Raw genomic sequence first — 25,335 nt, 5'->3', positions numbered from 1 at the left:
GGTTAAAAAACGTAGACCGCTTTGGGGCAAAATGTAACGGTACAACAGGATACATCGTAATATAGGGCGAACACGGGCCAGAACGTAGTACTGATAAGTCCCTGTACTTTATCGGCTGAACTCCCCCGCCACTGCAAAAAGTTCCCAAGTTCCTTCTCCACGCCCTTCAGGAAGAACCTTGAAATACTCAAAAACACTTCTCTCAGGAGATCTGGAATCATCAAAATATTGTCAAATACTGCCAAATATTAAATCTCAAGTAAGTCTTCCCACTTCAATCCAATCCAAGGTCCCAACACCCCTCCTTGCACACAGCGTTGCAAATTCTCATGAATTGCCAACATTTCCCAATAAATCGGAAGCACTCTGGATTTCCTGGGATTTTACTTTGAACAAAAGATGTCAATTTATTGTTAAAATTGGCTTTGTTCAAGTCCATATTTGATCCTAATTACGTGCATGAGGTTAATCCCCACCGTTCTAGATTCACATCCCTCGTCTACGCCACCAAGCCGGGTACTTCCTCCTGCACTCCAATTGATCCCGGCACCTTACCCTGGTCTCACCTTCCGAAATTTTGACCCCAGCCGCTCTGACCTTCGATACCCCAGTCAACTTCTCAATCACTCACTATGTCCGATCAGAGTGAATACCCCTCTGAGTCCATGCCTGGCCAGGACAACGGGCTGAGGCCGCTGTCCAATGCGGATGACTTGTCTCTCGGAAACCCCAACAACAGCGATTTATCTCGTATCATGAGCCGCGCTGGCATTCAACTAGCCAATGGGTTTCCGATCGATGATGACGATGACGAGGACGAGGATGAGGTGGATGAGGACTACGCTGCCGCTGATCAGGATGACGACGCAAACGATTTCCCATACTGGTTCCGCCGCCCACCCTCCCACAACCGCACAAAGCTGGATGAGCTGCATCCTTTCGTCCAATTGCTCTCCGCATCTAATGTGGAAGATTGTGTGAAAGTGGAGGAAGCTTTCCCCGAGCAGGAGCGTTGTTCTCACGATAAGGTATGGCTACTCTAAAACTCTCAAAGATCCAATTGCACCGAAATTAAGTACCAATTCAACATTTGAATTTCCTAAACTCAATATGAATTGGACGCGACTTCAGAACTAACACTTTGATAGTTCATTTACCGTCTGACCAGATGCCCCGAGCTCAGTCTGGGCCTCTTCACTCTCCCTTTGCTCGCAGAGGGAGAAACTAAACCCCGCCCAACACTCGTTGGACACATCATTGCTACTCGCACTTCAGAGCCCCTTGTGACAGACCGGTCGATGCGACTTCCGGCCAACTGGAAAAACGAGCGTTGGTCTTTTGAGGACGGACAGCCCGTTGGTCATGAAGAAGGTGGCAGAACTATTGCCATTCATTCACTTGCTGTGGACCCAGCACACCAGGGCAAGCAGGTCGGAAGCACGTTGATGAAGTCATATATCCACCGCATTAGAGAGGCTCAAATTGCTGAGCGCATTGCGATCATTGTACATGATCACCTGATTCCCTTCTACGAGTCATTTGGCTTCGAGTCCCATGGCCCTAGCAAGTGCCAGTTCGGTGGTGGTGGGTGGGTTGATATGGTATGTTCTTTTTCTGACTATCAGCAAACACATACTGACTCCAAATAGATTCTGGAGTTTGGCCCCGAGCCTATTGAGGAGTAAAAGCTTCCTCGTAATGTTTCTTCCCTTTTTCTTTTTTCTGTTTGCATCTTTTCGGCTGGGAGCATGTTAAACCACTGACGGTTTTAACATGTTTTTTTTTTATTACGCACATCCATGTTTTTGTCTCATCTTAAGGGTTTATCCTAGACGGGCTTTTAAGAGAAAAGCAATGGAGTTTCTTTGGGTGGCGGGGATTATATTTACAAATCTGGGCAGAAACGGCTTTGGCTTCCCGCAAAGGACTGTGTACCATAGTTGACGACAATGCAATGTATATGAGCATGACGTTGGATCATGATCACAGATAGATGTCAATATACAACTATGCTACGCTTCATGGAGTATTCGATCTTTTTTTTTGTTCTGTAATATATCACGTGACTCGCCTATATCACGGTTCGTCCAATCCTGGTCCCCGCATTTTCCCTCCGCCCGGCAGAAAAAAAGGACTGCCAACAATTTTTTCGTGGAGAAAAACCCACTCTATCAACACCCATTCACTCACGGCATTACTTCAAGAGTCATTACTTCTTTGACTCCTGACTTGTGCCCATCATGAAGACGACGTGGAAGGATGTGAGTTAATTTCCCCACTGCCATTTTGGATCATATTTGACTGAGGAGATTGCTAATGTGTTTTTCACCGCTTGGTAGATTGCGCCTGTGCCGACACACCAGGAATTCCTGGATATTGTCTTGAGTCGCACTCAGAGACAGCTTCCCACACAGATCCGTGCTGGTTTCAAGATCAGCCGTATCAGAGGTATGATTCCAATCCTTCTGTTTGATCCGACATGGCGGCAAAAGCAAAAAAAAAGTTATTGCGGTTATCGATAAAGCACAATCGCTGATCGAATTTTTTCCCCCATCAGGATTCTACACCAGAAAGGTCAAGTATACACAAGAGACTTTCGGTGAGAAGTTCCAGCACATTCTTGATGGATTCCCTCGCCTGCAGGATATTCATCCTTTCCGTAAGTTTTACTCCCATGGCGATTATGGCTGCTCGGGTGGGGTCTAATATCCACCAGACAAGGATTTGATGAACACTCTTTACGATGCCGACCACTTCCGTATCGCCCTTGGTCAAGTCTCGACCGCCAAGCACCTGATTGAAACCGTTTCTCGCGATTATGTCCGTCTTATCAAGTATGCGCAGTCTCTGTTCCAGTGCAAACAGCTCAAGCGTGCTGCCCTCGGTCGCATGGCAACCATCACCCGCCGCCTGAAGGACCCCCTCGTCTACCTGGAGCAGGTCCGCCAGCACTTGGGTCGTCTGCCCTCAATCGACCCCAACACTCGTACTCTCCTGATTTGTGGATACCCCAATGTCGGAAAGTCCAGCTTCCTGCGCAACATCACCCGCGCAGATGTCGATGTTCAGCCCTACGCTTTCACCACTAAGAGTTTGTTCGTCGGTCATTTCGATTACAAGTACCTCCGTTTCCAGGCCATTGATACCCCCGGAATTCTGGACCACCCTCTGGAGGAGATGAACACAATTGAAATGCAATCGATCACCGCTGTTGCTCACTTGCGGTCCGCGATTCTCTACTTCATGGATCTTTCCGAGCAGTGTGGATACTCCGTCGGCGATCAGATCAAGCTTTTCCACAGCATCAAGCCTTTGTTCGCCAACAAGATTGTGTTCATTGTTGTTAACAAGATTGATGTCCGCCGTCCTGAGGACCTGGAGCCCGAGTACCAGGAGCAACTCCAGGAGATCCTCAAGGCAGAGGATGTCGAGTTGCTGCAGGCTTCCTGCACCACTACCGAAGGTGTGACCGCCGTCAAGAACGCCGCCTGCGACAAGCTCCTCGCTGAGCGTGTCTCCCAGAAGCTCAAGTCCGGCTCCAGCGCTGCCACCCCCGGCAGCCGTCTCGGCGACGTTTTGTCCCGTATCCACGTGGCCCAGCCTATGGGCGGTACGCGCGAGACCTTCATTCCCGAGGGCGTCAAGGACCTCAAGAAGTACGACAAGAACGACCCCAACCGCCGGAAACTGGAGCGCGACATCGAGGAGGAGAATGGCGGTGCTGGTGTCTACAACTTCGACATGCAGCGCGACTACACCCTTGCCAACGAGGAGTGGAACCACGACAAGATCCCCGAAGTGTGGAAGGGCAAGAACATCTACGACTTTGTGGATCCGGATATCGAGAGCAAGCTCGCTGCCCTCGAGGAGGAGGAAGAGAAGCTCGAGGCGGATGGCTATTACGAGTCCGACGAGAGTGTGGAGGATGCCGAAGACGCCGACAACCGCTTGAAGGCCGATCTCATCCGCGAGAAGCGCGTGCTGATGCGCAACGAAGCCAAGATGCGCAAGTCCCTCAAGAACCGCGCCGCCATCCCCCGCAGCGCCAAGGCCAAGAAGCTGTCCGAGATGACCAGGGGTTTGGACTCCGCTGGCTACGACAATGGCGCCGCTGGTTCTCGTGCCCGCGCCGCTAACCAACCCCGTGGCCGCACTACTATCCGTGAGCCTACTGCCGATCCCGATGCTATGGACGTCGACGACAACCCACACAAGGCCCTTGCTCGCGCTAAGAGCCGTGCCCGCAGCACACCGGCAACTGATCGTCGCCTCGACGGTGTCACCACCTTCGGTAACCGTGATAAGGCTGAGCGTATGGCTAAGCTGGGCCAGAAGAAGATGAACCGTATGGCTCGTGCTGGTGAGGCTGATCGTCACACAACCGCCTCTCTCGAGAAGCACTTGGTATGTTTTTTTACACTGTCTTTTCTATCAGTATTATTTGCTAACCTTTTTTTTCTTTTCAGTTCTCCGGAAAGCGTGGTATGGGCAAGACAGATCGTCGTTAGAAGCACCGCTGATGCGGCTGAAACGACACCCATTCTTAATCATTGTCCATTGGTTTCGATACCGGGTGCAAAATGGTGTTGGGCGTTTTATATTTCTTTTTTTTCCCGTCCGAGTTTCCTCGTCCAAATGTTCATTTGACGCGCATTTTTTGGTTTCCAGAACTGTTTACTGTGGATGATTTCTGAGTTTATTTGACACAGTAATGATTTGTGGGAGTTTGTTCTCCTGGTCAATAGGACGGAAAAGTTCTTGACTTGATGATCTTGCATATACCGCCAATACAGATGATGATTTTTGGTTTTATCTGGTACGACACTAAGGAGAATTAAGGTCTCTGCAGGGTCTTCATTATTAATCAGCCGTTCTCGTATACCCCAGGTTGGAACCTTAGGACCCTTGCCTAGCGGATACAGACTTGTGGACCCTTCTGATGGCCTCACCGGTATCTCGTTACGTAGAGCAGACGGGTAATGTCCACGGGTGCATTGGCCCGATGGTGTTTGGATGGAATGCAACAATGGAGTGCATTGACCGGTAGGATAATAGTTAATAGCAATGTTGCACCAATAATATGAGTCTTTTATAGGTTTGATCGCTTGTTAGTAGTAGCGTGGTATTTATATATGTAGCATAACTTGACACAAAGATAATCAATTGATGCCCATATGATAGAAAGAAAGATACGCGGATATCCAACGTAAAGTCTGAATGTAGGATCTAAGGTAGCACAGATGAATCAGACTTTTATGCGTGTAACAAACGTAGTGCTTATCAAGGCGTTGGGGTTATGGATATATCGATGGATGTGTGGATGGATGGATGTAGGACCTTCTAGCTATATATAGATAATATGATAGCTCGACTGACTACGGAGTAGATCTATTATCAAATGCAACAAAATGCAAGCATGACTCGGGCCATATATCGTACATAGCTACACCTCACTAAGCCATGGTGGAATAGGGCAAAGCTTACTCCGTAGTGATAATTCCTATTATGGATATCGGGAGGCGGAATACACAGCCTGTCTCCAGATGTCGGCTACTAACCGAGCACCGGGATACAAAAATATGACATCAGATGCTAAACAACAACAAAGCGTGATTTTCCTCACTGGACCCTTCCCGACAAAACGCCGGGTTGGAGTCAGGCATTGTCACCGTGCAATGGGGTAGTTGCGGTTCATGGGGAGGCGGGGTTGTCTATGTGCGAGGTGGCATGCTATACATAAGTACGGAATACTAGTGCAACATATACTGGGTACATAATGTAGACGTCATATAGTTGTTTGTAGGACCACATTGGCTTTGGAAGATAGATTAAATGTCTACGTTGTACGTATGGAGTGCGGAGGAGGTTGTTATGGATCAGGATTTGTTCATCTAATTTCAATGTTGGTTTTAATAAAGTTGTTTATTATTCTCACCAAAATGTTCCCAATATGGAGAAAATGTGAAGATCTGTTATTCTTATAGGAACTCTAAATTGCGGTCTTGGCCTTCCGATGTTGGATTATTAAATCAAACAGTGTTAAGCATAAGACTTATTTTGTTACGCAGACATAAAAGACTAAAGAATAGTTGCATTATCCCACATACAATAATTATACAATATACAATATACAATAAAGCCTGCCGGGCTGACCCGAGAAAATCTGTCCAATCTAGCGTTGCAAAAAAAAAAAAAAACAGCTCACCCAGGTTGATGCCAAGGCAAAAATGGACGGGATGTGGTCTAAGATTTCCCAGTGAGAGGCTAACCAGGGAAGTCTGCAGAGTTTTCACTGTTTTCACTATTTTCTTTTTTTTTTTTTTCGCTCTTTTAGTGGTCTGACATTCGAGTTACTAATAACATTAGTACTTGCAGGTCAGAGTTTTTTTATTATGGGTCTTTGGCCGAACAAGGGATGCCGAGAAGGCAAGCCGAACATGCCATGAAAATCACTGGACGGAAAACGGAATCATGTTGAATTTAAGCATTTCTGAGTATGTCTTCGTGAGGATTGATGATTTCTTATTGAAGTTTAAATATACATAGACATTATATATATTATTATCGTATAAAGTACGGAATCCTCCGTATATGTGTGCTTTCGGCCAGGGTAGCTATCCCGAGTCGGGATGGGCACTCGGCTCGGGATAGACAGCATATTCGGTGTGCCGATTGAGAAAAAGTGGGTACAAAAATCAACAGATCGGAAATCTCTGCGCGCAAGTCGACCGAATCCTCACCGATAGTGGGTCAATGCTATTTTCCACGTCCAACCTGAGTGCTCTCTTATCAGCACATTTCGAATCACTACAATGTGTTCAAAGATAAAAATGGGACTCTCTCCCTCTATGTTTAGAGCTTCTTTTTCTTTGTGCCTGAGTTAGCTATAAACCGCAACAAGTTGTGTTTTTTTTTTTTTTGGAGCTCTCGGGTTTAACTATGATCAGCGCCCCTTTGACCGGGTAGAGAGTAGAGTCCGCGCATTATGACCCACTTGTCTCTTAGTATTAACATTTCTTTTTTGTTTTCCTTTTTTCCTTTTTTTTTTTTTTAAAAAAAAAAAGCCCTGGTTTTCATTTTCTTTGTTAGGAAATCCACCCGGTTTCAGTTGCCTTTCATTCCCGTCTATAGTACTATGTAGGGTAAATTATCATGCACAGTTTTTAACCCATGTATACATGCTCCGGTTCGCCTCTACACTCTGTAAATACGGCACCAGGACCCGATCTGAAGGAGATCACCTGGATATATACGTCACTTTAATAAACATGAGTGATTTATTCTTAGATTATGGCCAGGAACCAGAGCCAAAAGTCTCATGGTCACTGTTACGTCTCCATCTCCACCCCGATTCTGATTCGTGCATTTGCACCGAGGACCCAGATATCTAACTGAATCCCGTATGTTTCTAGAAGGTGGCAAGAAGGTCGGGTGATCCGTTGGTGTTTATGTTTACTATGTACTGTTGACTCTTCATAGATTTATAGATTTATCTACTATTTACTGTTTACGGCTGTATACATGCATTGTATACTCTGTACTACCTGTTTATTTCACATGAACCTTAGACATGCCATGAATGCAATGGTTCTAAGCATGAATGATAGTACAATATAACAGATGTTTTCAGCTCACGTGCATTCCAGGTACCCTAACATTCCCCCGTTCCCTCCACCTTTTCTCCACCAAAAAAAATTGAAAAAAAGAGGAACCCAAACACGGAGTACATGGCGCTAGAGATTGAAAAAGACCAAAAAGAAACTTTTTCGGCCCGTGGAGTGAAATTTTACCACCCTTACAACCCCGTTTCACTCCAGAACTCCATTTAACTCCATTTAACACCCATTTGATAATTAAAAAAAACGTGGGACAATACATAGTAAGATGCGGGCCCCCGTTTTTTGTTGGTCATAGTACATCTCCATACTCCGTATACTCCGTACCCACGGTACCCCAAGGGAAAGGACCACCCCCGAGACTTCCCATACGACTCCAGGACTATTTAGTTCGCCTTCTCCCGGCCTCTCCCCTCCTTTTTCTTTCCCATCTTCTATTTATTTTATCCATTGTGGGTCTGTTAAATATGGGTGTCTCTACCTTTATGGATAAGATCAAGCCTGGGAAGGCCGAATCCCAGTTCTCTTCCCAGGCCGCTACTCCTGCTCGTGCGGACTCGACTACCGTGGAGAAGGACAACCTCACTCTCGATGACAGCCCCGTCAAGTACCTGACCTGGCGGTCCTTCATCCTCGGTCTGTGTGTCTCCATGGGTGGTTTCATTTTCGGATACGCCACTGGTAAGTGTCACACAACCCTCGCCACTATGGATGCAACGTTAATAACAGCCGAACCTCAGGTCAAATCTCGGGTTTCACTACCATGATCGACTTCAAACAACGCTTCGCTGAGTACGATGCCGCCACCGGAGAATATGTTTTCAGCAACGTTCGCAACGGTCTGATTGTCGGCCTGGTACGTTGATGTTTCTAGCTTCCCACAATGCAAGTGATTCCCATACTAAACTCTATTCCAGCTCTCCATCGGAACTATGATTGGTGCCCTGGTGGCTGCCCCCATTGCGGACCGTATTGGCCGCAAGTACTCCATCTCCTTCTGGGCCCTCACCCACATTGTCGGTATCATTGTGCAGATTGCCACCACCGACAAATGGTACCAAATTGCTCTTGGCCGTTGGGTTGCTGGTCTGGGTGTTGGTGCCCTTTCCAGTGTCGTCCCCATGTACCAGTCTGAGTCTGCCCCTCGCCAAGTCCGTGGTGCAATGGTCAGTGCTTTCCAGCTGTTCGTTGCCTTCGGTATCTTCATCTCGTACATTGTCAACTTCGGCACTGAGACCCTCAAGAACGCCGCCTCGTGGCGTATCACCATGGGCATTGGCTTCGCCTGGCCCCTGATTCTTGGTATCGGTACCCTCTTCTTGCCCGAGTCTCCCCGTTTCGCCTACCGCCACGGTCGTACCGAAGAGGCCCACGATGTCATGTGCAAGCTGTACGGCGTCCCCCGCAACCACCGTGTCGTTGCTCAAGAGATGGCCGATATGAAGCAGAAGCTTGAGGAGGAGCTCGCCCACGGCAATGCTCCTTGGCAAGAGGTCTTCACTGGCCCTCGCATGTTGCACCGTATCTTGCTCGGTGTTGCTCTGCAGTCTCTGCAACAGTTGACCGGTGCCAACTTCATCTTCTACTACGGAACCAGTATCTTCCAGGGTATCGGTCTGAGCAACTCTTACGTCACCTCCATCATTCTCGGTGCTGTCAACTTTGGTATGACCCTTCCTGGTCTGTACATCGTCGAGCACTACGGTCGCCGCAAGTGTCTGATGTACGGTGCCGCTTGGATGTTTGTCTGCTTCATGATCTGGGCCTCCGTCGGTCACGAGATCCTGAACGACAACCCCACCTCGCACCCTGCCGGTGTTGCCATGATTGTCTTCACCTGCTTCTTCATTGTCGGCTTCGCTACCACCTGGGGTCCTATTGTCTGGGCTATCTGTGGTGAGATGTACCCCTTCAAGTACCGCGCTGTCTGCATGGGTGTTGCTACCGCCGCCAACTGGACCTGGAACTTCTTGATCTCCTTCTTCACCCCCTTCATCTCCAACACCATCGACTTCCGCTACGGCTACGTCTTTGCCGCCTGCTGCTTCCTCGCCATTCTCGTTGTATTCTTCTTCGTCAACGAGACCCAGGGTCGCACTCTTGAGGAGGTCGACACCATGTACGTCCTTCACGTCAAGCCCTGGAAGTCCTCGAGCTGGGTTCCCCCCGAGGGTATCGTTGCTGACCTGCACGGATCCTCCACCGCGGGCCGCAAGGAGGGTGAGGCTGGCACAAGTGAGCACCAGCACCACGATGAGTCTCAGGAGATTCGCGAGGAGTAATGGCATAATGACTGAAAGGATCGCGCGCATTGCATGTTGCTCGTGTGGCTGCTTTTTTAAGAAAATTCTGTGTTCATAATTAACTCTACTCCTTGATTAGTTTGAGTCTCCACCATATCTCTATGGAGACCATGATTTAATAGCATTACAAGCGAGGCTTGCTTTAGCAATCTTATCTTTTTTTTAATCAAATTGATTCAGATTCTATCCATAGCTCTTCTCATAATCATACCTAATCCGACTCATCCAAGATCATTGATTCCCAAATTCCATCCCAGCACCCTTTCTAACAGCCCCATAAACAGCAGCAACGTCTCCCTTGGCCCCCTTGACCTCCTTTACACTCTCCAGCAACCCATCCATAACCTCGACATTCTTCATGCGCAGTCCTCCCTCTTTCGCAATCCCATAAGCATGCCCCAGATCCTTCCTAGCAAGATCAACTGCAAAAAGTGGCTCCTCCCGGGTACAATAATCCCCACCCACCATCCTCTCCGCATAATTAGCAAACGGCCCTGGCGCAAAAAGCCCAAGCCATTCCTGCAATGGCTCAACTCCAAGCCCAGATGCCTCGGCAGCAACCAGCGCCTCAGCAAGAACACCGACAGTATTAAGAATGAATGTATTACCCAGTACTTTCAATGTGGACGCCCGTCCAACATCTATATCACTTCCACTTCCAGATGAAAGGTCAATCGTTTTCTTAGACACGACACCATCAAAGAACGGTCGCACTTTCTCAATTGCTGCACGCTTTCCGGCCGGAACGACGATAAGTTGTCCCGCATCTGCCATATTCGGCGCCCCGAAGACAGGACATGCGACGAATCCCGCTCCCCGCTCGTTGAAGGCTGCTTCCGTTCGTCGGGATGTATCCGGGTGCACGGTCGAGCAGTCGATGAAAGTCTTGCTGGACAAATCTTGCGGGATTGTGGGGTCCGAGATGATTGCGGTGACGATTGAGTTGAGGGCGGCGTCATCGCCAACGCAGGTGAAGATCACGTCGGATTGGTTTACAGCCTCGGTGAGGGTTGGTACGGCTTTCGCGTTGGTGAGTTTCGAGGCGTGGGCAGTTGCCCGTGCGGCTGTGCGGTTATAGAGGAGAATGGGGCCTGTTTGGGGACCTTTTTGATCGATGTTTTGGCTCATGCCCTGGCATGGTGGGTTAGATTTAAGGTTTTGTTGGAATTGGAGGGCTGTTGGGTGTTGACTTACACGGCCGATGTTGCCGAGGCCTATCCAAGAAACTCTAGGTCCTGTCATGATTGCTTAGTAGATATGGATATGTGTATACAGAAGACTGTAAGATCGTTGGGGAAGTATTGGGCCTTTATAAGTGTGGGGTGTGGGGTAAAACGGTTCAAATATTAGCCGGTGGGCTGTACATAGATACTTGCATATGTACTGGATGTGTACTGATCCGTTCTATTTTACCTTCATCGGCATCTTTCGATGTGAAGTTACAATGTCCTATAGGACCAACCAAAATATGGCCCGTCTTGCAGGCGAAAAAGCCATACCCTCGAGGCCGCACGTTAGTCATACTCCATATTGGACCGCCGTGTTAGCTTTTAAAGGGTTCAGTCCAGATATATACATATATACAAACGTTTCATTGTATCCTAGAAACTAGTCTCTTGGAATCTGCATATCATATCCAACCTAAAGCCTCGACTTCTCAACAATCGCAACATCCTGGAAAGGTAACCCGAGATACATCCACATGAATGCAAACCTATAACAATCAGCACCTATTTATCGTATAGAACTCCTCCCAGACCTACCGATCACTACCGAAAAACGGCTCCTCCTTGCCGTCGGAATTCCGCACCCAAAACCACGGCGCGCCATAGGCCCCCTTATCAAGAGCAGTCTGGGTATTAGCAGTCAAAGCCTGCTTGAATTCCGGGCTTGACGCCGCAGCCAGGATCTCCCTAACCTCCGAGTCGGAGTACCCGTTTTCCTGGAATAGCTCTGCTAACTTCTCTGGCTTGCTGATGTCGATGCCTTTGTAGAACATCCACTCCCACAGCGACAGGAAAGTTGTTTCGTACTTCTCGCGTGGGAAGTGGCCTTTAATGTAGATCATGCATCGTTGGGGCTGGTTCGTTAGTGAGGAAGAAAACGTTTGGAAGGCATGGAGATGATGATACCATGATTGAAAGGATTGGGAAGAACTCGGGTGTTTGGATCTGCGGGACTCCAAAGTATTTACATGCTCGCTCCGAGTCGAATTTGGAGTACGCTGCTTTGGCGGGAAGTGTCCAGGGGGGCTTATTCCCTGTTCAAAATATCAGTGACTCTGATATTAATTGATAACAAGATCCAAATGGTATTTGGATAATTCATACCTGAGCCAACATTAATCCCGCCTAAGAAGACTGGGTGGAATCTGTTTTATTAATACACATTATATCCCATGTAACAACCAGAGATGTCCCTACTCAACCTCGACCCCGTGTGATTCTAGAGCTTTGCGGTTTTTTCGTAGATAAAGTGTCGCATAGTATGAGTATGGCGACACTGTCCAAACAGCAATTAGGAAATGGAATCCATCAATATAGGGGGTGGAGCTGCGGGGTTGCATACCACAGTCAACGTAGGCGTCAATTTTGCCAGGCATGGCGAGTATCGTGAATGTCAATACTCTATTTAATCCCAATGTTACCACTTAGCCCAGTTGAACCAGCGAAGATGGGCGTGATTATAGCGTGGAGGCTGGGGGCCGAGGCGGGGATGGACCGAGGTTCCCCGACGATGATGAGGTGATCATTTTAATTTCAGCCCAAGTTGACAACTATTTGTTACCGACTTATATATTAGGTTTCATTTGGGAAAATAAAATATTAGAAAGCCAATACTGTTGGTTAAATGCATTAAAATTGGGGTATTTAGGACACAAATAACGTATGTGCTAATGATTCTGTATGACATGCCTCTCTATTCAATCCTTCCGACTGATAGCCGATTGTCGAGTATTGATTAGATCCAAGTCATAGGGGTTCTCCTCATATTGCGCTGCAGTCGCAACACTATGCAAAGACCGACCAGATTGCCGAGATGCGCGGGACGCATGACGCGCGATGGTACCGCGAGATGGAACAGTAGACAAAGTATCAGTATCACTCGAGTAAGTATCATCGGCTACCCGAGCCACTGAGTTTGTCTTGTCATCCTTCTCCGAATCAGGCTCTTCGTGGAGGATCGCCTGGTTTTTCTCAGCAAGTCGGCGCATAAAGGCATCCGCCTCTGATGCGTATGTGCACCGCTGTCTGATGCGGGCGCCATACTTGTAGAAGATGAATGGGAAGGGCACACACGCAAGCGCCAAAAAGGCTGGGATTGACGAGGCCCAATGAATGCCCAGGTTATGGTACATGTAGGTTGTGAAAAGTGGGAAGGCCATGGCAAACAGTGAGCGGAGGGCGGAATTTGCGGCGAGCACGGAGGCAGAGAAGATCGTGTATGAGTCTATAAGGTAGTTGAACACACTGAGGAAGACGAGGACCATGCCAAACCCGAAGGGCGCTCCTGCTGCCACCGAGGCCATCCAGTGGATGTTGGGCGAGTTGGTCCAGGCGAACCAGAATAAGCCAATTGGTAGTGCTATACCACCGACCATACTTGGGGGTAGTCTCAGCTCGGGGGCGAGCCGGTCGGTGGTCTGGCTGCACTTTTTGGCGTAGCGGAAATTTTCGGGGAACGTATATACCACGGCCATTACCATACCAACAAGGATTCCGATGAAGGCGAGACCGCCGATGCCTTCGCTCCAGCCGCGGACTTCTTGGAAGACGATTGGGTAGGCGGCGAAGAGCATGTAGAGCGTACCGTAAACAATTGCCAGATAAATGGAGAAAAGTAGCACAATTGGCTCACAGAAGAGCAGGATCCACGGGCGAGAAAGCGCCGTTTTCAACGTCTTGCCCAGAGGGGCTGGACCACGGTCGATGTCGAGCTGACTGCGGAACACTTTCCCAGTTAAGGTAGACATCTTTTCTGCGCGACGGCGCAGTAGAACAGGTGCATATGTCTCAGGTAACAAGAAGATGATACATAGCCAAAGCATACCCGAGAATGCAGCAAGGAGTCCCTCCACCCACCTCCAGCCGGCAGCAGAAGCTAGGAATCCTCCAATGAATGGACCTAGTGTCGGTCCTAGGAAGGGTGCAGCAGCAAAAAGACTAATGGCGATACCACGTTGAGAAGCTGGGAACATATCCGCAATGGTGCCACCTCCATTTCCAAACGGCGAGGATCCAAAGGAGCCCGCCAGGAATCGTAATATAACCAGTGTTTCAATGTTCTTTGCACCCGCCGCGCCGGCATTGAACACAGTGAGAAACATAAAAGAGATGGTAAAGATATGTCTCCGGCCGAAGATCTCACTAAGGGGTGCCCAGATCAAGGGCCCGATAGCAAATCCGAGTACGAACAGGGATACGCCTAGAATGACGATTTCCTGGGAGGCACCGAAGTCCTCTATGATCTGGCTCATTCCGCCTGAGAATGCCGATGAAACCAATGACACTGCGAGAGTCACGAACGATACTAGGAGTGTGATAGACCACTTTTTAACCGGGCGGAAATTCATGGGGTTGCGCGGGTCGGCAGGGATCCAGACGACGGCATATGGATCGTCTTCAGTGCCTGAGCCGGTGTATGAAAATTGCATGACTTCCTCGGTGACGACCCTTTGGTCGAAGATCAGGCGCCAGAAAGGAATTTTGGAAGGCAGCATGGCCTCGGTCCCGTCATTTGAAGCCGTCATCTTGATGGACTGAGGCCAGGCTAGGTATATAGTGATGTGGAGTTGTGATGTATCTATTAAACGGAGATATGATGGCCAAAACAGCAAAATCAACGCGAATATTAAAATGTACGCAGGGGCATACCAGGGATACTTTCAGATTTAATGTATACAGTGGTGCCTTAATGCCTTAATTTAGTGTGGCAGAAAAAGTCAAGATACCTGAATTACAATTACGGAGGTCTACCCCTGGGTGCCTGAACATCCGTCTTAGGCAGTATTTTGCCCTATCAGCGTACTAGTTATTCTGTGCCGAAAGCTTTACAGTACACTGTATTCTGAGATCCGGAAGCGGTCAGGATTAATGCCAATATCAGGCCAAATTAAGGCACTAAGGCATTATAATGCCTTGCATTAGATCCGAAAGTAACCCTGGTATGCCCCTGCGTAGAGAATATTAAAATGTTCAAAACTGAGAACGAGATAAGAAAAGATTACGGATATTCCAATATAACCGAAAGGAGCCTCGGCTCAATAATTGAATGTATATCTCGGCAATCGGCAATTAAATGCCATTGCAAACTTTTTTTGTGGAGTCCAATATGAGCCCCGAAGCAACCTGACTGGCCCAAATGTCGGCCCGAACGCCATGTTTACGGCTTCCCGAAGGCTTCGATGGCTTGGCAGATACAAGGATTTCTACTTTTACCTAGGTATATATTACATGTAGGTAGGTATATATATATGGATTGCATTATAAAAGGACAGGCCTAGGAATGAGTATTGAGTCAACAATATCATGCACAGAAGACAATGCTTTAAACCACCTTCCCAATATTCCTATACTTCATTCCATAATTCCATCCTGTCAAACACCCCCCCAAATCACATTCAGATGGTCTATTGCACATTAAATGAGAAACCGATTGCTGTTCATCTTTTCCAAATATCAACTCGGGGAGGGAGAAACTGTACCTCTAAACCTGTGACATGATGCGTAGGAGGCACGTAAAGAAGTATCTACATACATATACTGGTGATTGGGAGCTACTTATGTGTAGATAATACCTGATACTTACGTACAGCGAGCTCTGATGGCCACTTTATGTCAATATATAGCTCCTTGTGTAACTATTCCATTCATATAAGGATATGTATTGCCATATACAATTATTTTATATACTGCTGAGTACCAAATATATCAACTTGTACTCAAGATACTGAGACTGGAGCACCCCCGATCACTATTGCATTTGTTTGATGGATTTTCTGCTCCTCCTTTGACTGCTCGACAGCTAGCAGTAAACGCGTGGAGCGGATATGAAGTTCTATCCAGTCAACACGGAATCCTCTCCACAGGAGCAATGACTGACCTTGCAAAATCACCTCATACCCAACCCAAGAGTTATCATCCCGATCATCTTGATGTACGAGTACTGGGAAAGACGGGTTCCACGCCTTTGGCCGCACGCGCAATTTTACCCCAACGGTTTTGCTCGTATCCACCCACAGTATATCGTCACCGGAAGACATCTGCGCCTTTTCAGAACCCCCTTCCCAGTCAGTCTCTGTAGTCCTTTTCATCTCCCCACTTTGGTCGCGCAACCACTCCCTCCATAACCGAACAAACCCATCCTCGATAGTCGATGCACTCAACAGCAACAACGTTCCCGGCTTAACTTGTACTAAATTGGCCACCACACATAACTGTGAGAAATCCTCATATCCGTCCAAAGTAACCTCACGTATTACTGCATATTCTTTCTTGCCTTGTTGGCCCGCATTCATGTCAGCCTGTATGAACCCCACCACCTCTGACAACAGAAGCATCCTACCTGGCGAGAGACCGAACTTGGAGCTATATTCCCCCCGTTCTTCTTCTTCTTCTTCTTCTTCTTCTTCGTTGCTTACTTCTGGACGGAAGCGCGAATATAGCCCCGTTACTCTACCAAGCTGGTGGGCGGTATCGACGTTTTCATACAACGAACCCGCGCCATCATGACGCTCACTTAGGCCATCTGTTCCAAGGTATTTGCAGAAGACGTGTGGCTCGGTGAGCTTTGAGATAGGGTGAAAGCATTCCAATAATAATTTGTATTCCTTGAGAGGTATGGTGAGAAGTAGGCGGTAGTGGAGGATTCTTAGAACTAAAGCGTGGAATCGGTGGTTGACTGACGTGAGCGGGAGAAGTGCTCGGGTTGAGAAGTCGGACAGAATTTGGATAAATACCTAAAGATATCATTAGATTCATAGCCTATGATAGTCTGCTCTGTATACATACCTCGTTGGGTAACGAGTCCAAGGTCGCTGCGGGGTTGGCGGGGTTCATAGTGGTTTGATTATTGTGTGTTAATTGAAATGCAACCTGAGAAGAGAAGCCATTGATAATAGTCAGTATACCCCAATAGATAAATTAATACAATAGACATGAAACAACAAGTCTATGTGAGTCGTAGTGTTGCTGTTTTCTATGTTGGATCTATATTGTACATCGATGCACAACTCGTAAGGACGATAAGCAATAAGTGACGTCATACCGATGCGGGCATAAATTTCCTTTTTCAGCCTTTTGGGTCCCAGTCCACTTTCGATCCACTAACAGTCCACTAACAATCCATTACCAGACCACCTAGACACCCATGTGGGACAGCACCCGGGAATTCTCATTTTTTATCCGTTAGTTGCGGCGCTAAATTACCTCTTTTGACTACATTCAGGTCAAACAGCTCCCCCCAAACGTGCGCCTTCCCCGGAAAACTGCGGGATACCGATTCCCTGTATGGCTCACCGAGAGACGGAGGTGATGCCAAGACGATGCTATGCTATTATATATTGTTTCTACAACTTCTACTATACTAGTACATTCGGCGAGATCCGTTGGGACTCCTATAGACATAAATAACACTTGGCCTCGCTTAACAGTTGTAACCTGACACACTCCTACTCCGGAGACCCCGCCTCCCCACTAGACGTTTAACCCCGAGACCCTTCTTAAGCATTTTCGGGGATTTTCTTTTCCTTTCTTTCGTTCTACTCTGTTCAAGGTATTCTTGCGATCATTCCAATATATAGCGCCATGGAAAACGTACTCGACGATATCTCCCACCGGAGATACAACCCCCTTCGTGGCTCCTCCATCTTGGTCTCTCCCCACCGAACCAAGCGGCCCTGGCAGTGAGCAGTCTCGTGACAAAGGCATAGTCAGAAACAACTTTGCTAATCATACAACAATCTAGAGGAGCCCAGGAGAGCCCTTCCAAGACTACCCTACCCAACTATGACCCCAAATGCTACCTCTGCCCCGGGAACGAGCGCGCACAGGGCGATACCAACCCTAATTATGAGAGCACATTCGTATTCGTGAATGATTACAGCGCAGTAAAAGAAGAACAAGCGGCCTATGAGCCGTCAAACGAGGATGGTACGTCCAGCTGCCCAGCCTCTCCGCACCACCCATACCAAGCTCACAAACCACAGAACTCGAATCGCGGTTCCTCAAAGCCGAGCCTGTAACCGGCAAGTGCTACGTGCTCACCTTCTCATCCGCGCACAACCTCACCCTCGCCGACCTGGCGCCTCGCGAAATCGTGCCCGTGATCGACGCCTGGACAGAAATATACACAGCACACTTGTCCCCAACGTCCCCGCTAGCGAAAAACGCACCCGCCACAACACTCCCGCCAACATCCCCCTCAGCAAGCGTTACCAAGCCAAAGGAGCAGTACCGGTACATGCAGATCTTTGAGAACAAGGGTGCGGCGATGGGGTGCTCGAACCCGCACCCGCATGGGCAGGTTTGGACGACCAGCTCCATGCCGGAAGAGCCCGCCGCCGAAATGGATCAGTTGACCAAGTACCGCAAGCAGCACGGCGGTAGCCACCTGCTAGAGGACTATGCAGCGCTGGAGAGCCGCAAGCAGGAGCGCGTTGTCTTTGAGAACGAGGCGTTCCTGGTTGTCTGTCCTTGGTGGGCGACATGGCCATTTGAAACGATGATTGTTAGCCGCACGCACAAGCGCGCGCTGGTGGATTTGTCAGAGGCCGATAAAATGCTTCTTGCTGAGGCGATCGCGGAGACTACCCGTCGCTATGATAATCTCTTCGAGACGCACTTCCCTTACAGCATGGGCATTCATCAGGCGCCACTGGATGGCACCGAGGAGGAGATTGAGGCATCTTACCTGCACTTGCACTTCTATCCTCCCCTGCTGCGAAGCGCTACCGTGCGCAAGTTCTTGGTTGGCTATGAGCTTATGGCAGAGCCTCAACGTGATATCACTCCCGAACAAGCTGCTGCCAAGCTGCGGGCTTGCGGTGGCGAGCTGTACAGGAAGAAGATCGATTCGTAATGTATCTCGGAATTAAAAGAAAAGAAAAGAAACGACAGTGATGAAGTCTGGACAGGGTTATACCAGAGTTGAAGACATTTTCTCCTATATGCGTATATATTATTTCCCCTACAAAAGCTTTTGTGCCGAAGCGTTAAGTTATACATAGGTGGTCCAACATGTAATGCTCAGTTCCTCCATGACTATCTGTGCCATGTGTTGTGCTGCGTTGGACTATTTCCAGAAGCCATCCTCCTTTCCAGAACCACGGATTTAACTCAGGTACGCCTCGCGCTGGGTCAACATCCAAGCCAGCGAACCCGACGCAACAATCAAAGGGCTCAAGAACCGGCCCTTGAGCGACGCATTTCCGAAGACAAGCTCGCCAACAAAGTGTGACAGCGCAATGCCGTACGTCCACATGCCAAGGTCGTATGCGACAGAGTTTGTAATGTTGTAAGCAGCGGTCATGCGAATGACTGCAGAGAGGAAGGTCCAGGTTCCGAAGATGCGGCCGGAGAGCGGAGCTGCGGGGACCTTGCCATTACTGTAGAGTAGGGAGGTGTATTCTGGCGCAGAGTAGGCTTGCAGGCTGTTAAGAGCGGAGACGACCGAAACCTATATAGAGAGGTGATTAGTTCAGGTTGGGATTGGTATCTAGGGGTTAGGAGTGGCAGAGGTAATGGGATTGGAGAGGGACACAGAACTTACAAAGAAAAGCCATTTGGGCAGAAAGCCCTCGGATTGGGGGAGATAGGCGAGGTATTGGTCCATTTTTGAGTGAGTATGTTGTTGTTCTTTGCTTGAAAGGAGATTGGGGCTTGTTTTTCTGACCTTGAGAGGCCGAGGATGTTCGGGGGAGTCTTGGCATTGATCTTCCCCAACAACCTTGGAAACCTCGCATCGGTTTGCTCAACTTTTTTTTACCTTCTATCAACTTCGCGTTATTCACGTTTTCTTTACTCATTATGGATCTCTCGAAGCATATTGGGTGTCTTTCCCAGTGGCCAGCCCACATTACTCCTGGCTTACCTACCTATGGCGCCCTGTTCCTCCTAGCGACTGGTGGCCTGGTCATTGCCTGCAAGGTCTGGACGTTCGTGCGGGTGCTTCTCAGCCTGTTCGTGCTTCCGGGTAAACCGGTAAGAAATTCAACATTCAATCCTTCAAATTTAGTTGAATGAAACTGATTAAAATGATTTAAAAAGCTTCACTCATTCGGTCCCCCCGGTAGCTGGGCCGTGGTAACGGGCGCCTCAGACGGTCTGGGCAAAGAATTCGCGCTGCAATTGGCCAAGTCGAAGTTCAACATTGTGCTCGTATCACGAACAGCCTCGAAGCTTGCAACCCTGTCAGAGGATATCAGCAAGCAGTTCCCGCAGGTGCAGACCAAGACACTCGCAATGGATTTCTCACGCAACGCCGATGCCGACTACCAAGCGCTGGGTGAACTGGTCTCTGATCTGGACGTGTCCATACTAGTCAACAACGTTGGCCTGAGCCACTCGATCCCCGTTCCGTTTGCGCAGACACCCGCCGCAGAGATGGCCGATATTGTGACCATCAACTGCACCGGCACGCTGCGCGTCACCCAGCTTGTCGTTCCGGGCATGATGCAGCGCCGCCGCGGTCTGATTCTGACCATGGGCTCCTTCGGCGGTCTCCTACCCACCCCATTCCTCGCCACTTACTCCGGCAGCAAGGCATTCCTTCAGCATTGGTCTACTGCTCTTGGCGGCGAGTTGGCCCCTTACGGCATTGATGTGGAACTTGTCCAAGCCTACCTGATTACGTCTGCCATGTCCAAGATCCGTCGTGCCTCGGCTTCTATCCCTACCCCGCGCGCTTTTGTTCGTTCCGTTCTCTCGAAGATCGGCCGCAGTGGTGGATCGCCTACCTACGCTTACAGCTCGTCGCCCTACTGGAGTCATGGTATCATGGCCTGGTTCTTGACTTCTGTTTCTGGAACTATGGGCAAGCTTGTTCTCGGGCAGAACAAGTCTATGCATGAGAGCATTCGGAAGCGCGCTCTCAGAAAGGCTGAGCGTGAAAATGCTAAGAAGAGCACTTGATTTACCTGATTTGCTGTTGTTGTCGAGTATAGGGGGCGTACGACGAGAGTTATACTTTTCTCAGACATGATACATATATCATTCGAAATGCATGATGGGTTCGAATAGGTGTATAAACGAGAAACAAAAAATCACAATCATCACAGTAAGAGGAATAATATCAGTTACATCTCAGTAGTAGCGACTTATAGCCCTGGAGGTATATCACATCCTATAAACCCGAAATAGTCGAGTTCTTATCGATAAGCTCTTATCACCCCGCTTCCAGCCTTAGAACCTTCCAGGGTTGGAAGCTCTGGAAGTTTTCTTATCGTGGATAGATCTCATGTATCATCTATAATGATAGGCTCGAAACTGCACATGTTACGGACTGACTAACTTGACGCATTCGGGTGCTCTATATCTAAAGTCGTCATGTCTCAAATGACCCACGGCAGTGGCGATGATGCCCTGAACAAAAGTTCCACAGAATCACAGACACCCATGTGTGACAATCGCATTCACCTCCTTCTTGCTGCAACTGGCTCAGTCGCGACTATCAAAATACCCAATATCATCAGCGCCCTCTCCCATCATATCCACAGGCTCTCGATAAGGGTAATCCTCACGACCAAAGCCAAGCAATTCCTAGCCGGTCAGTCCGCCGAGCAGCCCACCGTCTCGTCCCTCATTTCCCTCCCTGGAGTGGAAGCCGTCTACGATGATGAGGCGGAATGGGGACCTGAGCCTTGGCGCCGTGGTGTTGATATCTTGCACATCTCTCTCCGACGCTGGGCAGATATCCTTGTCATTGCCCCTCTTTCCGCAAATACCCTAGCCAAGCTCGCCAACGGACTTAGCGATAACTTATTGACCTCCGTATGTCGGGCTTGGGATACCGATGGCAATGTTGATGGGAAACGAAAACGGATTGTAGTTGCACCAGCCATGAATACGGCTATGTGGCGGCACCCAGTGACCTCTCAGCATATCCGGGTGCTAAAGGAGGAATGGGGCGTTAGAAAAGATGAGGAAAATGGAGAGGAGGTGGGCTGGTTCGAGGTTCTACAACCGCAGTCATCCAAGGTGTTGGCTTGTGGGGATGTGGGGAGTGGCGCTATGTTGGAATGGACCGAGATAGTCAAGGTCATCGAAGACAGGTTGGGGTTGAGTGATCAGAACCCATCCTAGAGTAGTTAGAATCTGTCCTTTTTCATTCCCCCGGGATTCCAATTTATCACATCCTGCTCCCAGTCGCCTACCCCCAACCGACATGACATTTCCAAATCATCCTTTTGGAGGTCCTTGGTGGAACCTTTACAGTTTCTTTTCTTCTGTTACTTTACATATTTCTTTTCATCTAATACCATAGGTGTTGAAATAGTAAAATGGTTCTATTGAAAGAATCAGGCGAGTTCAAAGTTGCAATCATGATGGTCCCAAACAACTGCCGTACAGACCTTTCTTTGCTCCTTAAGTGACGAAAATGAGGCTCAAATGCCTGCCTGCCGCGCTATTTATTCACTTTTGATTTCAACGAGGATTAGGATAAAGATGAGGACAAGGAATAATAGCCAAATTGAATTAATCAGAAAGTCACACGTTCTATAAACCCAACTGTCTCTTCAGTTGCAAATTCAGGTCGGGGTAGCCCGGCCAAACAGATCTAAAGCAACCCATTACTATCAATCATGAGGCATAGTAAGGTACTTTTCGCCATTTCTGCGCGTGCACTGAAACGTATCGACCGATCAGCCATTGGAAAAGACACTTCAACCGAAACCTCCAAGTAGCTAGGATTAATAAATCCTCCGGTATGCCGGCTTCATTACGTAATCGCTACGTTAAGAACATGGTAGGGCCAGGTACCAGGCGTATGCAAACCCCGCAAACTTCTCAGGAGCACAGAGGTGCCGAGTGCCTGCCCACTTCCAGGTTGTATATTTTGCCGGCGTTTGTCTCAGTCACCAAGTTTCTCCAGTGATTACCCATGACTACTCGACCGAGCGACCCAGTGCCTGGATTTCCGGGACGTCATGTGGCATCCCGGCGTCCTAAGCGGGTCCAGGTAGCTAGGGCATGCGATGAATGCCGACTCCGACGCAGGAAGTGCGATAACAAAATCCCTTGTTCAAACTGTAAAACTATAGACCGAATATGCAGCAACAGTGGAGCACCCAAAGCATCTACGCTCACGCAAGCCTCTGAGGAGATTGAGTGGCTGAAGCAGAGAGTCCAGCAACTAGAAGCGAAACTGGAGCAGCAGTCCCATGAGACCAATAACCTTCCCACACCAACAGGGTCTTCCTCATCGCCACCTCGTGTCTGTTCATCGAGGAACTCTGAAATTTCCGACTCGAATGGTTTGAAAAAATACTGGGGCGGCATACAGCTCCGCCCTGCGCGATCATCCAATGATACATGGCTTGGCCCGTCATCACTACATTCTTTCATCCAGCGCCTCAGTGTGTATTTGAGTCTCAATCTTCAACAGACACATGCTCCCAACAATTTGTTGCCCATCTCAGCAAGCGACAACAAATTGCTGGACAGACCAGAAGGCCCCGACATAGACCCAGTACGTAGGCTGGTCTCAACGGGGAACCTTTCTAATTCTGGTGTCTATTTAAGCCCGATACAAGAGGAGTATTTTATCAACTTCTTTTGGCACACATATCACACCTCATTATTCCCAATATTGGATGAAACCCAGTTCAAGAAGCATTACCAGTCTCTATGGGTGTCTGGTGGCAAAGAACGAAAACCATCAGCCCTCGTCGATATCATCATTGCCATGTGTATGCAATATGGTATTTCAGCTCTGCCCTCAGACGCCCAGGGATTTCTTGTAGAAGGCAAGGATGCTTTGGTTGCCGGTCGATGGCACTTTTGGCGTGGGCAGACGCTGCTTACATACGAACTCGAAAGTCCGTGTCTTTCAACACTACAATGCCATTTACTCTGCGCAGTCTATCTGTGCGGCGGGTCTTTCCACAATATGTTGGACAATTCAATCGGCCAAGCTGTGCGCACCGCTTACGCTTTGGGACTCCATTTGGACCCCTCGCCGAGCATGCCTGAGCAAGACCGCGAAATGCGGAGACGCTTATGGTGGGCGGTGTATCTTATGGATAGCAAAGCTGGGATGAAGCTCGGTCGTCCTTTCTTGTTGCGTGATTCTCATGTCATGCCCCTGCTCCCTAGTGACAGCTTGGAGGCTGCAAGAATGTCGGGATCCGCTTTTGCACCTATTGGCAACAATTCAACTTGGCTGAGCTATAACCTCCACCAGACGGAGCTATACATTAAAGTACGAGCTGCATACACGAGCTTCTATGATCGGGAACTTGACTTGCGGAATGGCCAGACGATATGGGATGATCGTCATGCCCTCGAAGCCAGCGCGGAGGTTCTGTTTCCACATATCGAAATCCTGAAAGAATGGAGCAACACCGTACCAGAGTCTCTTAAGTTGAAGCGTGAAAATAATGGCACGCCTCTTACGACGGATGACACACGCCTGTTATTCGAGCAGTTCGCACCACTCTGGCTACAGCGGCAGCGCGTTCTTCTTGAACACTCATACCACCATCTCAGCGTGAATCTATACCGACCACTGATCTCCTTCTCTTCCAAGCCGTCGCCAGGTTCTCGAGCGGAGGAGATCGCTATGCGCTGTGCTTCCCATGCTATCATGCTATCAAAGATTACGCAACAGGTTCTTGTAGAAACTTCCATTCTCGATGGGTGGCATGAGGCCTTCCACTGCCAATGGAATGCAGCTATGACATTGATTGGCTTTGTCATGGTCTATCCGGATGCATTATTAGCCATCGAAGCCAGGAATGCAATCGGCCTTGCAGTCGATGTGTTTGATAACTTCGGTGCCAAGTTCTCTGTTGCAGCTAATGCGGCCAAAATTACGCGAGATCTATGCGCCAAAGTTGACTTCCTGGCAAAGCATAACCAGTCCCAGCGTGATCCTTTGAATGACGTCCAAAATGTCTCCATGGATGATTGTATGGGTATATCGCAAGGTCTCTCATCCGATACCTCCTCGACCTCATACACAAATGTTCTAGCACCAGATTTGAGTTTGTTTGACATGGCGGTTGATGTGGATTTCTGGAACAATCTGGACGCGCTCTGGCCGGAAGCTGACAATTTGTTTCAATTCCAACCGGAGATCTGAGAATCTAGCCTTTTACTCGGAAAAATAATGACTAATTCTACAAGAACAAATCATAAATATGAAAGTTCCAAGGTTGGAACCTCGATCGCGCGGAGTTGCGGAGTCTAATCTCAAGC

The 25,335-nt window shown here is 48.6% G+C and overlaps 12 protein-coding genes across 12 annotated transcripts; 7 read left to right on the top strand and 5 right to left on the bottom strand.

The window, feature by feature from the left end:
• Positions 1 to 459: 459 nt before the first annotated feature.
• N7487_002032 (polyamine acetyltransferase) lies at positions 460 to 1,685 on the top strand (the record flags this gene model as incomplete). The annotated part of the gene is made up of 4 exons (XM_056869779.1): positions 460 to 516; positions 612 to 1,028; positions 1,149 to 1,601; positions 1,650 to 1,685. The coding sequence occupies 4 exons, from the start codon at positions 460 to 462 to the stop codon at positions 1,683 to 1,685; spliced, it is 963 nt and encodes a 320-aa protein (XP_056734563.1).
• Positions 1,686 to 2,116: 431 nt separating this feature from the next.
• N7487_002031 (putative GTPase NOG1) lies at positions 2,117 to 4,527 on the top strand. Its single transcript, XM_056869778.1, has 5 exons — positions 2,117 to 2,261; positions 2,340 to 2,448; positions 2,558 to 2,659; positions 2,717 to 4,404; positions 4,467 to 4,527. Exons 1-5 carry the CDS (start codon positions 2,241 to 2,243, stop codon positions 4,506 to 4,508), a joined length of 1,962 nt encoding a protein of 653 aa, XP_056734562.1. The 5' UTR covers positions 2,117 to 2,240; the 3' UTR covers positions 4,509 to 4,527.
• A 3,556-nt stretch (positions 4,528 to 8,083) lies between these two features.
• N7487_002030 (sugar porter family MFS transporter) lies at positions 8,084 to 9,898 on the top strand (the record flags this gene model as incomplete). The annotated part of the gene is made up of 3 exons (XM_056869777.1): positions 8,084 to 8,297; positions 8,357 to 8,472; positions 8,534 to 9,898. 3 exons carry the CDS (start codon positions 8,084 to 8,086, stop codon positions 9,896 to 9,898), a joined length of 1,695 nt encoding a protein of 564 aa, XP_056734561.1.
• A 252-nt stretch (positions 9,899 to 10,150) lies between these two features.
• N7487_002029 (NAD(P)-dependent oxidoreductase) lies at positions 10,151 to 11,161 on the bottom strand (the record flags this gene model as incomplete). Its single annotated transcript, XM_056869776.1, has 2 exons — positions 10,151 to 11,050; positions 11,114 to 11,161. 2 exons carry the CDS (start codon positions 11,159 to 11,161, stop codon positions 10,151 to 10,153), a joined length of 948 nt encoding a protein of 315 aa, XP_056734560.1.
• A 399-nt stretch (positions 11,162 to 11,560) lies between these two features.
• On the bottom strand, positions 11,561 to 12,521 carry N7487_002028 (putative DSBA family oxidoreductase; the record flags this gene model as incomplete). Its single annotated transcript, XM_056869775.1, has 6 exons — positions 11,561 to 11,633; positions 11,683 to 11,999; positions 12,052 to 12,179; positions 12,250 to 12,290; positions 12,343 to 12,421; positions 12,488 to 12,521. The coding sequence occupies 6 exons, from the start codon at positions 12,519 to 12,521 to the stop codon at positions 11,561 to 11,563; spliced, it is 672 nt and encodes a 223-aa protein (XP_056734559.1).
• A 321-nt stretch (positions 12,522 to 12,842) lies between these two features.
• N7487_002027 (MFS transporter) lies at positions 12,843 to 14,669 on the bottom strand (the record flags this gene model as incomplete). Its single annotated transcript, XM_056869774.1, has 1 exon — positions 12,843 to 14,669. One exon carries the CDS (start codon positions 14,667 to 14,669, stop codon positions 12,843 to 12,845), a length of 1,827 nt encoding a protein of 608 aa, XP_056734558.1.
• A 1,191-nt stretch (positions 14,670 to 15,860) lies between these two features.
• N7487_002026 (uncharacterized protein) lies at positions 15,861 to 16,977 on the bottom strand (the record flags this gene model as incomplete). Its single annotated transcript, XM_056869773.1, has 2 exons — positions 15,861 to 16,877; positions 16,930 to 16,977. The coding sequence occupies 2 exons, from the start codon at positions 16,975 to 16,977 to the stop codon at positions 15,861 to 15,863; spliced, it is 1,065 nt and encodes a 354-aa protein (XP_056734557.1).
• A 747-nt stretch (positions 16,978 to 17,724) lies between these two features.
• Positions 17,725 to 18,997, top strand: N7487_002025 (UDP-glucose:hexose-1-phosphate uridylyltransferase; the record flags this gene model as incomplete). The annotated part of the gene is made up of 3 exons (XM_056869772.1): positions 17,725 to 17,822; positions 17,885 to 18,069; positions 18,126 to 18,997. The coding sequence occupies 3 exons, from the start codon at positions 17,725 to 17,727 to the stop codon at positions 18,995 to 18,997; spliced, it is 1,155 nt and encodes a 384-aa protein (XP_056734556.1).
• Positions 18,998 to 19,249: 252 nt separating this feature from the next.
• N7487_002024 (Erg28 family protein) lies at positions 19,250 to 19,750 on the bottom strand (the record flags this gene model as incomplete). Its single annotated transcript, XM_056869771.1, has 2 exons — positions 19,250 to 19,594; positions 19,688 to 19,750. 2 exons carry the CDS (start codon positions 19,748 to 19,750, stop codon positions 19,250 to 19,252), a joined length of 408 nt encoding a protein of 135 aa, XP_056734555.1.
• Positions 19,751 to 19,944: 194 nt separating this feature from the next.
• On the top strand, positions 19,945 to 21,048 carry N7487_002023 (ketoreductase; the record flags this gene model as incomplete). Its single annotated transcript, XM_056869770.1, has 2 exons — positions 19,945 to 20,118; positions 20,185 to 21,048. The coding sequence occupies 2 exons, from the start codon at positions 19,945 to 19,947 to the stop codon at positions 21,046 to 21,048; spliced, it is 1,038 nt and encodes a 345-aa protein (XP_056734554.1).
• A 414-nt stretch (positions 21,049 to 21,462) lies between these two features.
• N7487_002022 (uncharacterized protein) lies at positions 21,463 to 22,218 on the top strand (the record flags this gene model as incomplete). The annotated part of the gene is made up of 1 exon (XM_056869769.1): positions 21,463 to 22,218. One exon carries the CDS (start codon positions 21,463 to 21,465, stop codon positions 22,216 to 22,218), a length of 756 nt encoding a protein of 251 aa, XP_056734553.1.
• An 845-nt stretch (positions 22,219 to 23,063) lies between these two features.
• On the top strand, positions 23,064 to 25,219 carry N7487_002021 (fungal specific transcription factor domain-containing protein; the record flags this gene model as incomplete). Its single annotated transcript, XM_056869768.1, has 2 exons — positions 23,064 to 23,095; positions 23,191 to 25,219. The coding sequence occupies 2 exons, from the start codon at positions 23,064 to 23,066 to the stop codon at positions 25,217 to 25,219; spliced, it is 2,061 nt and encodes a 686-aa protein (XP_056734552.1).
• Positions 25,220 to 25,335: the final 116 nt, after the last annotated feature.

This window comes from Penicillium crustosum, assembly GCF_028827405.1.
Source record: "Penicillium crustosum strain IBT 35664 chromosome Unknown utg000001l_segment0_segment0, whole genome shotgun sequence".
NCBI lineage: Eukaryota > Fungi > Ascomycota > Eurotiomycetes > Eurotiales > Aspergillaceae > Penicillium > Penicillium crustosum.
The sequence above is the reverse complement of the archived record's forward strand: the minus strand, read 5'-3'. Positions and strand labels throughout refer to the sequence as shown.